The 14,164-nt window shown below is 42.6% G+C and overlaps 1 protein-coding gene across 8 annotated transcripts in view; it reads right to left on the bottom strand.

Moving 5' to 3' along the window:
- RRN3 (RNA polymerase I transcription factor RRN3) overlaps positions 1–14,164 on the bottom strand; it is an 863,266-nt gene that overhangs the window by 223,735 nt on the left and 625,367 nt on the right. For all 8 annotated transcript variants that reach the window (XM_077448886.1, XM_077448888.1, XM_077448892.1 and 5 more), the window contains one exon: positions 8,754–8,886. In XM_077448886.1, the coding sequence (XP_077305012.1) occupies positions 8,754–8,886 (133 nt within the window). The remainder of the gene's footprint in view (positions 1–8,753; positions 8,887–14,164) is intronic.

The following is a 14,164-nucleotide window of genomic DNA, read 5'->3' as shown; positions in this document are numbered from 1 at the left end:
ATCGGTAAGGCATGGAACTCTAATGTTTCCAAAAAAAGTATCCATTTCCTCGTCTCCCACCCTCCCCTGGGATCTGTACAGTTTTACATAGTATGATCTAAAAGTATTTAGAATCACTGAACTCTGAGTTGAAATTTCTCCCATCTCTGTCCTGATCGCGGTGACGGTGGATGGCGAGGAATTGGTCTTCACTAAGTGTGCCAGCATCTTCCCGACTCTTTCCCCTTCCCCAAACGCCACTTGTTTCTGGAACAATCTTTTATTCTCGACTTTCCTAATGAGCACTGCTTTATATTTTTGCTGTGTATCTAACCATATCTTTTGTGTCTCTGGGGTGGGATTTATTATATATTCTCTTTCTGCCCCTGCTAACTCCCTTTTAACTGTGTTTTCCCATTCCCTAGATGATTTCTTAATTTCCGCTACCTGTTGGATAAGGATACCCCTGAGGTAGGCCTTTAGTGCGTCCCATATCACTCCTCTCGCAGCGGTATCCTTATTCGTCTCTATAAACTCTTCTAGCTGGGATAGTACCTTATTTGAATCGCCAATTATCTCAAGCCATGCTGGATTCAGCTTCCATACTTTCAAAGGTCTTATCCCCCCTAGATGCAGCGACACCGTCACCAATGAGTGATCTGACACCCCTCTGGGTTGGTATGCTATATCTCTTACCACTTGGTTGGCTTCTTCATTCCCCAAGATTAGATCTATTCTTGAGAGTGAGGAGTAGGAGCTTGAGAAACACGAGTATTGTAACAGGTCCGGGTTCCGGACTCTCCATAGATCAAACAGTCCCCCTTCTTGCATAAACCTGGATAACCGACTCTCCCCCTCCCTCTGCAGATAAGTCCCTGGTGGAAATCTATCCTGATTTTTATTAATGACCTCGTTAAAATCTCCCACTACTACCACTGGAATCCCAGGTTTATCTACTATAAATTCCATTAGATTATATAAAACGTCCAGTTTAAACGGGGGTGGAATGTAGATATTTGCAAGGACATACTCCCGATTTTCAATTACACAATACAAAAACACATACCTCCCTTCTTTATCGATGCTGGCCTGCCGACAGTTAAACGCTACTTCTTTTCTTACCAACACAGCCACACCTCTTGAATAAGAGGTGTGAACTGAGTGAAACTGAGCTTGAAATTTCCTACTGTAGTTCTCCAGCTTGGAGTCCACAGTTAGGTGCGTCTCCTGTAGGCAGATCAGCCCGATATCACATTTTTCCAGGGCCTCAAACACTGCTGCTTTTTTAACTGGTGTACCCAACCCTCGTACATTCCAGGAGCCAATATTTATAACTCTAGCCTGCATACCTTCCTAGAAGAAAAAGAACGGGAAAAAGGAGATATCTCAATGTTATGGTTAATCTCCTAGGGACAATCTCTACATCCCATCTAGAAAGCTGGGACATATGAGGGAACAAAAAGAGAGAGAGAAGCTTACTCGAGGTAAAATACCTATCATCTTTATGTGACCTATTACATATTATAATTCCAATCCATCTTAAGCTTCCCTTCTGTGAAAAAAAAATAAACTTTTCATGTATTCCAGACATTATTTTCAATTTCTCCTCTATTACTGTGCGAATTTCATCCTTTTCCTGTGCATTATTTCCCCTTTTATTCCTTATTCCTACCCCCACCCCCCCTATACCCTTCTAGGTTACCCCTAGGGGCTTTTTCTGTGACCAAAACATCCCTACCCATACCTTCATACTCCCCCCTCCTTCCTTCCCACTCACATACCTTCTCCCCGTTCTCCCTCCCCTCCTCCCTAACCACCCTCCCCTTAAGCCCATCCTGTGTCTCATTTTTAACCCTTCTCACTCTCATTCACATATTCCACTATGCTGTGTGTGTCCCACCGCCCACCGATACATGAATATGTACATTGTGCCCTTATCTCGAGTGCATTGTACCCACTATGTCTCCCTGTCCGAGCCCGCCCCCCCTCCCCCCCCCCCAATAAGGAGGTCAGGGGGGGGGAAGAGAGAGAGAGAGGGAAGGAGCAAGGAGGGCAGAGAGAAAAGGAAAATAAAAAACAAAAAGAAAAGAACAAAAAAAAAAAAAAAACCCAAGAGAGGGGGAGAGGAGGGGGGAAGAAGTTTTCCTCCTTCCCCTCTGACCTATCACCTCCTCATCAACCGATCCCCCTTCTCCTCCACCCAAGCCGACACACCAGCTGGAGAATCAAAAAATAAAGTCTCTCCCAATGCTGCAACTCGTAACCGAGCTGGATACAGCAGAGCATAAGTGACATCCAATTTCTGAAGTCTACGCTTGGTTTCAGCAAACTCTGCTCTGCGCTTCTGCAGGTCCGGAGAAAAATCAGAATAAAATGAAACTTTGGCCCCTTTGTAAATAATACTTCCCATTTCTCTAGCCTTTCGTAGCACAGCCGCTTTATCTTTATAATTCAAAAATTTCAGTAAAATAGATCTAGGCTGGCCCCCACGATTCGGGATTCTAGTCGGGACTCTGTGCGCCCGTTCTATTGCGAACTGTTGGGAGAAAGTCTCTCTTCCAAAGATCTCCACAAACCATCTTTCCAGAAATATAAATGGATCAGAGCCTTCACATTTTTCCGGGAGTCCTACCAGTCTCACATTGTCCCTCCGGAGTCTGTTCTCCATTTCGTCCAATTTCCCTGCGAATTTCCCCATCTGTATTTTTAGATCTTTGACCTCTTGATTCAATGGGTATATCTCATCTTCAATCTGAGATATTCTCCCCTCCGCTGCTGTTATTCTATCTGCCGTGTTTTGGAGTTCTTGCCGCATCAAGGCTAACTCCTCCTTAATGCCTCTTGTTTGATCACATAGCTCTACCAGAGATTGTTTACACACGTTGACCGCCCCCAACACCTCCTTTAATGTAGGTTCTCCATCTCCCTCGGTCAAAGTGACCTGCATTAGTACTGTATCGGATCTTCCCAAAGCACCTGTCGTTTGTTTACCTACGTTCTTTCCTCCTGCCAGCACTGATTGCCCTTGGCTCTTTCTGTCTGTTGCAGTTTTTACTTGTGCTCCCTTATTTGGGGTATGATCTGGGGTATGCGCGTATTTTTCTAGTTTTGCTGCTGCTGAAGTCCCTGTTGCCATAACCTGGGAGCCCTTTTCCTTATCTTTATCCTTAGCTGACCTTAAGGATTGTACTCCAACATTCTCTTGAGCTGCGGGCTCCTCTCCTCTCCTCCTTGCTGCCATGATTTAAATCAACGGATAACCCAAGGGGGTACCTCTCTTCTCCTCCAAGAGAGGGGGGAGGGGAGGTAGTTCCCGGGACGTATTTTCCAGTACAATGGGGGGTTTGCTAAAGGTATATGACCTCCAATAGCTCCAGGTGTTTCCACTAACCAGCCAAATTCTTCCTCTCTTAGCGATAATACAGCAGTGGCAAATACGTCAGATTACCAACAATTAATCAGATATTTCCCATTTATTAGCTGGTTAATATAGTTCACACAGTGCAGGTTTCACTCCTCTGCACCTTCTGTTTTCCCCTTAGAGCTTAGAGATCTGTAAGCAGCCTTATACCACTAGATGCAGCAAAGCGTCTCTCAGGTATTCTCCACATTGTTAAATGTATAAGATAAAATACATACTTTAAGTTCCGGGCGGTATTGCAGGTGTCCTCTAGGGGTCTTACTTCACTGCTGTTCCACTGTTGACCCAGAGTATTCGTTGCCTGGTCTGGCGTTCTGAGTCTGAGTTCGCTGTGTTTGTCGGCCTCTCTCCTCTCTTCCTGGTCTCTCGCCTGCGTCCTGGACCAAGCTCTCGCGAGACCACGGCGCCCCTCGATCCCAGCTCCACACGGACCCGCAGGCAATCCTCCCACCTTGTGCTGCTACAGCCTCCGGACCGACCGAGCACCTCCCCCGCACCAAGACAACGGGGGACCTCCACGGACCGGGCGCACCAGGTGCTTTAGGGGCTGTAATATTTCCTGTGGCAGCAATTCGGCTGGGGGAGCGTGTGCTTACATGCGTCCTTCTCCTTCCTCTTTTCCCGCGGGCATCGCTACACAGGATACGGCCATTCGATCAGAAGCTCAGCCGTCGGTGCAGCGGTGAGAGCACACACCTCTCTCACTCCTCACATGCCGCCGCCACCATCACCATCCGGTCACGCCCCCCTCGGAGTGCTGTACTTCTTACTTACACTCAATTAGGAGATGGAGGATGCTTGGCATAACAAGGTCAGGGGTCACAACAGTCATTGGTTGGCAGTTGATGTCATAGGTGGTTGGGGAGAAAAGAAGAGTTTTGACTTGCCTGTAAATTATGTATCTTGGAGTGCAGTACAGGACACAAGCTGAATATTCACAGACTCTGGGTTATAGGATCTAATCTTCAGGTGATTTGGCAATGGCAAAATTGAAGCTTAAAATCCTACCCTACTCCATGAGCCTTCCTCTATAACACAGGGATAGAAGGGAGGTTGGCCTGTGTCTTGCCTTGTACTCCAAGATATGGAATTTACAGGCAAGTCAAAAATCCTCTTATCTTAACCGTACAGTACATCATAAACCCTGGGACATCCCAAAGCAATGAATGAGAGGGGTGGGCAACAACCAGGAAAACGGGCATATGCCAACAGGTCCAACAAAAAGTAGAGTGAAGAGACCCAACTTGCTGTTGCAAGAACGTTGTGACTGAATGCTGAATCCACAGAAGATTGGATGTTCACCTGGTAGAACTTTAAAAAGTTATCAAAAGAGGACCTGTAATGCCCCTTGTTACCTTTTAAAGTACAATTGTAATCATAGGTGTGCACAGCCTATTGCATCAGGGTGTGCACCTCAAAGCTCAAACACATATGTGTGTGCATGTGTAGATATGCTGACGATATCAGTAGGGCAGAGATTGGTCTCAGTAGTTTTTATGTGTATTATTTTATTTTTTTATTTTAAGTAAATATCAGGGGTATAAACACTGGAAATCTGTGCCGCACAGGGTGATTAGGGTGTGCCCAGGCACCCTGTGCACACACCTATGATTGTAAAATTAAAGAATATGTCAACCAAACATTTCATATTATGGATATGTGCCTGCCATACTATGTACTTGTATAAAAAAAGGCATCCTATTCTCTTCGTATTGCTCCTTAGCATGTTCCTGTCTGCTTTCCTATTAAAAACTGGCCACACTAGGCAGGAAAGAACAGTGTGGTCAGCTTTCTAGCTGTGCTGTGAACTCAGCCTGCTCTCTTCCAATGATTATACGTGTGCTGACATGTCTGCTTCCCCACAGCCATTCACTAGGACAGTGATGGCGAACCTTGGCACCCCAGATGTTTTCGAACTACATTTCCCATGATGCTCTTGCACGCTGAAGTGTAGTGGAGCATCATGGGAAATGTAGTTTCAAAACATCTGGAGTGCCAAGGTTCGCCATCACTGCACTAGGATATGGGATCACTTGTGAAAAAAAAAGGGGGGGAAAAAAAGCTATTTTACGAATACACAAATGTTTTGCCTTTCATTTCTATTTCAAATTGAATACGTCGTTTTGCATGGTGAGGGTTCACATTTACCTATGTAAATACGTGTATAGAAAACTTAAATTGTGCCACATAAGCAGAACAGTGTTTGGAAATATGCTGAACATATCTTTTGTGTAAGTTTCCTACTACAGTAGTTAGAATTAATTTAGAACCACTCATCAATATGAGGATAGGGGTTGCCTAGCTATAAAAATTTCAGAACAGTAGCAACTAAAAAGGCTACTTTGCAGGAGAAGTCATCCAAGGGTAATTACATTCACCGTAAATCATAGGAAAAGACAAAAGGGTATAGGACCAGAGCACTGTGCTCCATATTACATGACAACAAATGGGATACAATTCTAGAAACAAAGAACACTGAGGAAAAAGGGAGCGCTTTACAGACATAAATAACAAATTTGATTTGATTTGTATGTCCCTAAAAGACCTGATGGTGCTGCCTGCATTTTGGGCCAGGCTGTGAAAAAGTCTCACTCATAAGGAGTAGCAGAATGTATTTTGGGGTTTAATTTTGGCTATGTACATGCTATGTGTTAGAAATATCTTATAAATGGATAACTTTGTGTAAAAAAAAAAAAAAAGGCTATGTAAAAGTCTCACACATGTGGTATCGACACAGGAGTAGTAGAATGTATTTTGGAGTGTAATTGGAAGTATGCATATGACGTGCGAGAAATAACTTGCTATTATGACAATTTTGTGACAAAAAAAACAAAAAAAAAATCCTCATTTTGCAAAGAATTGTGGGAAAAAATTACAACTTCAAAAAAACTCCCCAATGCCTCTTACTAAATACATTGGACTGTCAATTTTCCAAAAAAGGGCATTTTTTTTTTTTGGGGGGGGGGGGCTAGACTCTATAAAACTTTTACAAAGACTAAATCATATATACTTATTTGGGTTATTTTTACCAAAGATACATAGCAGTATAAATTTTGGCCAAAACTTATGAAGAAAAATTACTAATTTGCTAAATTTTATAACGAAAATTAACCACTTGCCGACCAGCTGCCGTCATTATACTGCAGCAGGTCGGCATGATCCCACGAACCGTCATAGCTGTATGTTGGCTCCTTTAAGCGGGATAGTAGGCATGCGCCTGATGCACTGCGGGGTGCTGATGCTTATGACTGGCATAATGTTGCAGTCATGATAAAAATCACAGATCGCCGCCATTACTAAAAAACAAAACAATAAAATAATAAAAATGCCATAAACCTATCCCTTATTTTGTAGATGTTATGACTTTTGTGCAAACCAATCAATAAACGCTTATTGCAATTTTTATTACCAAAAATGTGTAGAATACATACATCGGCCTAAACTGAGAAAAAAATAGCTTTAAAAAAAAAAAAAAAAAATTAAATCGGGGATATTTATTATAGCAAAAAGTACAAAATATTGTGTTATTTTCAAAAATTTTGCACTTTTTAGTTTATAGCGCAAAAAAAACAAAAAACGCAGAGGTGATCAAATACCACCAAAAGAAAGCTCTATTTGTGGGGGAAACAAAAAGGACATCAATTTTGTTTGGGTACAGTGTCGCACGATTGTGCAATTGTCAGTTAAAGCGATGCAGTGCCTTATCGCAAAAATGGTCTGGACATTGAGCAGCCAAATCTTCCGGGGCTGATGTGATTAAGAAAAATGCTCTATCTGTGTGAAAAAAAGGACAAAAATTTCATATGGGTACAGTGTTGACTGAGTAATTGTCATTCAAAATGTAAGAGCACTGAAAGCTGAAAATTGGTCTGGTTAGGAAAGGGGTTTAAGTGCCCAGTGGGCAAGTGGTTAAAGGGTTCACCTCAAAAATTGAAAGAAGAGAGATTACCACGGTGGTAAGGCTTGCAGATATGTCCCCACGACCAAGTAATTCTTTAAACCGAAGAATAATGATATGATTCAATTGCAGTCATTTTTTAATTGTAGCTCCGAAGGTGTTATCTATGCTACTCAATACCCAGGTCCTCACATATATATTGGCAAGACAATTCGAAAATTCAGATGACATGTCTTGGAGTATGTAAGTGACATAACTATAAAAAGAGAAAAAAACTCTGGCACAACATATGCGAGAAAGACATAGTGATCAATTATTTAATTAAACATTTTGCATCATTGAGCAGATTAAACAGGGCCCTCGAAAAGGGGATCTTGATAAAAGACCGTTAAAAGCAGAGGCCAGATGGATCTTCCGATTAAACTCAAAAGCACCTCATGGGTTAAAACAAGGGTTTTACTTTTTTACCCTTTGTACACAACTAATATAAAAAATTAAACAGGTTATTAAACTTGAAATAAAAGCTTATTCTCAGTAAATAAACTAAACTTGCTATTGTATTTTTTTTTATTACAAAGACTGTATGCATTAAGAACATTTCACCTATAGATGAAAACAGGTAACCACCCCCTTTCCCTCATAATAGGATAAAAGCTTCCCTGCCAATATGCATTTTTGGTTATTGACAATCCTGATCCAGAAGCATATATTGCTTTGCAAGGGCATGATCAATGTTCTCCTGATTTCCAGGTGTTATTGCATTTATAAATGAAAGTTTTGTGTATTTTTGGGGGGTGGTGGTTTGCAACACTTCCTTACTTGAAGATGTTGCTGGTGAAGAAACACTTTGTGATTATCCAGAAGCAGCAGAATGTTTCTGGAATGAGAACTCTGGAGGGAAAAGCTACTTGCACTTTCGCTAGGGTCCTCATTATTGCATTCCATAAAGCATTTTTAATATCTTTAGGGCACCACTATGCAAGGATGTGTTTTGTCATCTTTGTTGCGTTTGGAAAATAATATTTCTTCTTGTAATATTTGCAAATTGTAGCTTTGCTCTTAGCAGAAATTGTACTGTGGAAATGTTTTCAAACTCTAGATCAGTGATGGCGAACCTTGGCACCCCAGATGTTTTTGAACTACATTTCCCATGATGCTCATGCACTCTGCAGTGTAGTTGAGCATCATGGGAAATGTAGTTCCAAAACATCTGGGGTGCCAAGGTTCGCCATTACTGCTCTAGATGTTGGTCTCTCCATTTTACAGAGAAAAGGAAAAGAAAAAACAATTCCACACAATTCCCCAATTTCTCTGGGAAAAAAACTGCATGGCTCAGGCTTTCCCATCTCTAAGCAAGAGCTACCACAGCTCAGGTATGCTGCAACTCAACATTACCTTAATGCAGGTGAGTATTAATAGAAAAACAGTATAATCTACAACAGAAAAAAAACTTACCACTTAGAAAACAGATTTCTTTGATATATGCAAAAAAGACAGACAGAGCTAAATCCAAACGTTCAGCAGCCGGATGAACCATTTTGTTGAAAAGAACACCTGTACCTCTCTGCTGTGGGTCTTCATCTTCATCCTACAAGTTTATCAGAAAGTAGAGGATATGCAATTGGTTAGCTAATCATCCATATGTTTTGTCTAAATTATTATATATATATATATATATATATATATATATATATATATATATATATATATACATATACACATACATACATACATACAAGCATACACATACACAGATAGCTCCTTGAAAAAGCATTCATACTCCTTGCAATTTTCAAAATTTTGGCATTTTACAACCAAAAATGTAAATGTATTTTATTGGGATTTTAAGTGATAGACCAACGCAAAGTGGCACATAATTGTGAAATTAGGAAATAAAATGGTTTTCCAAATTTATTGCAAATAGATATCTGAAAAGTGTGGTATGCATTTGTATTCAGCCCAGAGTCAATACCTTTCTTCTTTGCACATCTAGAGTGAAATTTTTGCCCATTCTTATTTGTAAAATAGTTGAGGCTCTGTCAGGATGGATAAAGAGCATATGAAAAGCAATTTTCAAGTCTTGCCACAGTTTATCAATGAGGTTTAGGTCTGGACTTTGACTGAGCCATTATAACACATGAATATGCTTTGATCTAAACCATTCTATTGTAGCTCTGGCTGTATGTTTAGGGTCGTTGTCCTGCTGGAGGGTGAACCTCCGCCCCAGTCTCAAGTCTTTTGCAGACTCTAATGCCACGTACACACGATCGGAAATTCAGCCAGCAAAAGACCAATGAGAGCTTTTGGTCAGTAAATGCGATCGTGTGTATACTCCATTGGAACTTTTTCTGGCTGATTTTTGGCCAACAAAAGATTGAGAGCATGTTCTCAATTTTTTGGTCGGAAAAAGTTCCTATCCAAAAATCCATTCGTGTGTATGCAATTCCGATGCGCAAAAACTCACGCATGCTCAGATTCAACTACGAGATGGAAGCTATTGGCTACTGGCTAATGAACTTCCTTTTTCTAGTCCCATCATACGTGTTGTATGTCAAGACAGCTTGAGTCAATTTCCGTTGGGAAAACCATCAGAGCTTTTTCCGACCAAAACTCCAATTGTGTGTATGCGGCATAACAGGTTTTCTTCTAAGATTGCCCTGTATTTGGCTCCATCCATCTTCCCATCAACTCTGATCAGCTTCACTGTCCCTGCTAAAGAAGAGCATCCCCACAACATAATGCTGCCACCACCATGTTTCACAGTGTGGATGGTGTTGTTCGGTGTTCGTTTTCTGCCACAGAGAAAAGTTCAATTTTGGTCTTACCTGACCAGAGCACCTTCTTCCATGTGTGCTGTGTCCGCCACATGGCTTCTGGCAAACTGCAAATGGAACTTCTTATGGTTTTCTTTTAAGAATCTCTTCTTCGCACTCTTCCATAAGGGCCAGATTTGTGGAGTGCACAACTAATAGTTGTCCTGTGGACAGATTCTCCCACCTAAACTGTCGATCTCTGCAGCTCCTCCAGAGTTATCATGGGCCTCTTGGCTGCTTCTCTGATTAATGCTCCCCTTGCCCAGCCTGTCAGTTTAGGTGGATGGCCATGTCTTGGGAGGTTTGCAGTTGTGCCATACTCTTTCCATTTGGGATAATGGATTGAACAGCATTGCTTTGTGAAGTGTTCAAAGTTTGGCATTTTTTTATAACCTAACCCTGGTTTAAACATCTCCACAACTTTATCCCTGACCTGTCTGGTGTGTTCCCTGGCCTTCATGATGTGGTTTGTTCGCTTAGGTTCTCGAACAAACCTTTGAGGGCTTCACAGAACAGCTGAGATTAAATTACACACAAGTGGACTCTATTTACTTATTAGGTAACTTCTGAAGGCAATTGGTTCCAATAGAGTTTAGTTAGGGGTATCAGAGTAAAGGGGGCTAAATACAAATGCACACCACACTTTTCAGGTATTTGTAAAAAAAATTGAAAACCATTTATCATTTTCCTGCCACATAAAATCCCAATAAAATATTTTTGGTTTTAACATGACAAAATGTGGAAAATTTCAAGGGGTATGAATACCTTTTCAAGGCACTGTGTATGTATATACATATATATATATATATATATATATATATATGTATACATATTGTAAGGGATCTTCCCGGGGTAGGGTGAGTTTGGACACAGTTCACAGCAGACTTGGAATTTATAAAGCAGACCTTGGCGTTTATTCGTGGTACAAACAGTCCAACAAACAAAAATATACGGCAACACCGTGCTTTTTAAGTACAACAGAAAAAAAATAAAAGAAACAACCTAGCCCGGCTGGGCGCTTACTAACAGGTTCTTCTCACCTATCTGACACTTATAAACACAGCGTCTTTCGCCTGGATATCGCAGGGTGGGTTTTAGCTCCAGCAGTGGCTGCGCTCGCAGCTTCCTCCAACACACAGACTGTTCATTTCCCTGGCTGAGAGCGAACACCTGCAGGCCCCGCAGAGCCTTTACCTTCCCAGGCTAATTAGGATCAAAGCTCACCTGATCCAAAACCCAGAACTGGATCGGGGGGTGTGTGGAATGACAGGTCCCTCTACCAAACCTACCTGCCATTCCATATAAACCCAGGCCCGGCAAGATTAAATAACCACTCAGCAGCATATTGCTGCTGAGAAAACTGATCCATCCTGGACTTACCATCTCACACTGTGTAGCAACCTAGGTGAGATGTACACCCCCCCGACCACTTCTCCAGTGACATGTCTACATATCCCCCCCCTCTTTTTCAGACCGGAGGGCTGAGCCTTTTGTCCCCACAGACAACTTACCCTCGACAATGCGTCAGCATTTGCCTGTAATTTCCCTGGCCTGTGTTCCACAGTGAAATTAAAGTTTTGTAAGGACAGAAACCATCTAGTCACTCTTGCATTTCTCTCCTTGTTTAACTTCATCCATGTTAGGGGGGCATGGTCTGTCACCAACTTGAATTTCCTGCCTAGCAAGTAATACTTTAAAGATTCTAGGGCCCACTTCACTGCCAAACATTCTCGCTCCACAATGGCATAATTTTTCTCGGCCGGGGTTAGTTTTCTACTCAAGTACGTCACCGGATGCTCCTCACCATTCACTACTTGTGAGAGTACTGCACCTAAGCCTGTGTTAGAGGCATCTGTCTGGACCAGAAATTCTCGCCTGAAATCGGGGGTAACTAACACAGGTGGTTGGCACAAGGCAGACTTAAGGCTTTGGAAAGCCTTCTCGGCCTCTGGGGTCCACGTGACCATTGCTGTCTTTCCGCCCTTTGTCAAGTCAGTTAGTGGAGCAGCAACTGAGGCAAAGTTCGGCACAAATCTACGGTAATAACCGTAATACCCAGGAAAGCTCTAACCTGTTTCCTTGTCAGGGGTCTACGCCAATTCTGTATTGCCTCAATTTTATTTAGCTGTGGCTTAATCAATCCTCTCCCAACAATGTAGCCCAGATATTTGGCCTCTTCTAGGGCTAGAGCACACTTCTCGGCATTTATGGTCAACCCTGCATCACTTATGGTATCCAACACGGCCTGTACCTTACAGAGGTGACTTTCCCAATCAGGGCTAAAAATGACCACATCATCGAGGTAGGCGGCTGAGTAATCCCGATGTGGTCGCAGAATCAAGTCCATCAACCTCTGGAAAGTTGCAGGCGCTCCATGTAACCCGAATGGCATCACTACATACTGGAATAGCCCATCAGGGGTGGAGAATGCAGTTTTCTCTTTAGCCTCACCAGAAAGCGGAATCTGCCAGTAGCCCTTTGTGAGATCGAGGGTGGTTATGTACCTGGCGTTACCTAACTTCTCAATCAACTCATCTACCCTGGGCATAGGATAAGCATCGAACTTGGAGATCTCATTCAACTTTCTGAAATCGTTACAGAACCTCCAAGTTCCATTGGGCTTTGGGATTAGCACAATCGGGCTGGACCATTCACTCTGTGACACCTCAATTACCCCCAGATCAAGCATACGTTTTACCTCGGCAGATACGGCTTTCCTACGTGCCTCCGGTATCCTATAGGGCTTTAGGTTTACTCTGCTTCTAGGCTCAGTTTCAATGTGATGATGGATGAGGTGGGTACGCCCTGGGAGGTCAGAGAACTTGTTTTTGTTTTTCTGTAAAAATTCCTGAGCCTCCTGTTTCTGTGACACTGATAGAGTATCACCTACCTTGACTGGAGGGATTGGTGGTGACAAATTATTAACAGTATTTGTCGCCACCAAGGATTCCCTGTCTTTCCAGGGCTTGATCAAGTTTATGTGATAAACTTGGAAAGGCTTCCTTCTACCTGGTTGGTGCACCTTGTAGTTCACCTCACTGATCTTTTCAACAATTTCATAAGGACCTTGCCACTTCGCCAAGAATTTACTCTCAACAGTGGGGACTAGTATAAGGACCCTATCGCCTGGGTTGAATGTCCTGATTCTTGCGGACCGGTTGTAAATTCTACTTTGGGCCTCTTGAGCTCTCTGGAGGTGTTCCCTTACCAGGGGCATTACAGTGGCTATACGGTCCTGCATTTGTGCTACATGCTCAATAACACTCTTGTATGGGGTGGACTCATTCTCCCATGTCTCTTTTGCAATGTCCAGTAGACCCCTAGGGTGACGACCATAGACCAACTCGAATGGTGAGAACCCTGTGGACGCTTGGGGCACTTCCCTAATAGCAAACATGAGGTAGGGTAATAAATGATCCCAGTCACGACCATCTTTTGCCACCACTTTCTTCAACATATGTTTCAAAGTTTTATTAAATCTCTCCACCAATCCGTCCGTCTGGGGGTGGTATACAGAGGTACGGATGTGTGAGACTTTAAATAGTTTGCATAATTCCTTCATCAGTTTTGACATAAATGGCGTACCTTGGTCAGTTAGGATTTCTTTGGGGATCCCAGTCCTAGAGAACATAAAACAACTCACGTGCAATTGTTTTAGATGCAGTGTTTCTTAAGGGTACAGCCTCAGGATAGCGGGTCGCATAATCTATGACTACCAAAATATACTGGTGTCCTCTAGCTGACTTTACCACGGGACCCACTAAATCCATGGCAATACGCTCAAAAGGCACCTCTATAATAGGGAGCGAAACCAAAGGACTGCGAAAATGTGACACTGGGGCACTAACCTGACATGTGGGGCACGACTCGCAGTATTTTTTAATGTCATCATATATCGCCGGCCAAAAAAACCTCTGGAGAACCCTCTCTCGCGTTTTGTCAGTCCCCAAGTGTCCCCCCAAGAACATGGTTATGTGCCATGTCAAGCACCTGACGCCGGTACGGCTTAGGTACCAGAAGCTGTTCCACAATCTCATCCTTAATCTTATTGAC

The sequence above is a fragment of the Lithobates pipiens genome, unplaced genomic scaffold, assembly GCF_037356315.1.
Source record: "Lithobates pipiens isolate NorthernLeopardFrog02 unplaced genomic scaffold, aLitPip1_a1.2 Scaffold_22, whole genome shotgun sequence".
NCBI classification, from domain to species: domain Eukaryota; kingdom Metazoa; phylum Chordata; class Amphibia; order Anura; family Ranidae; genus Lithobates; species Lithobates pipiens.
The sequence above is the reverse complement of the archived record's forward strand: the minus strand, read 5'-3'. Positions and strand labels throughout refer to the sequence as shown.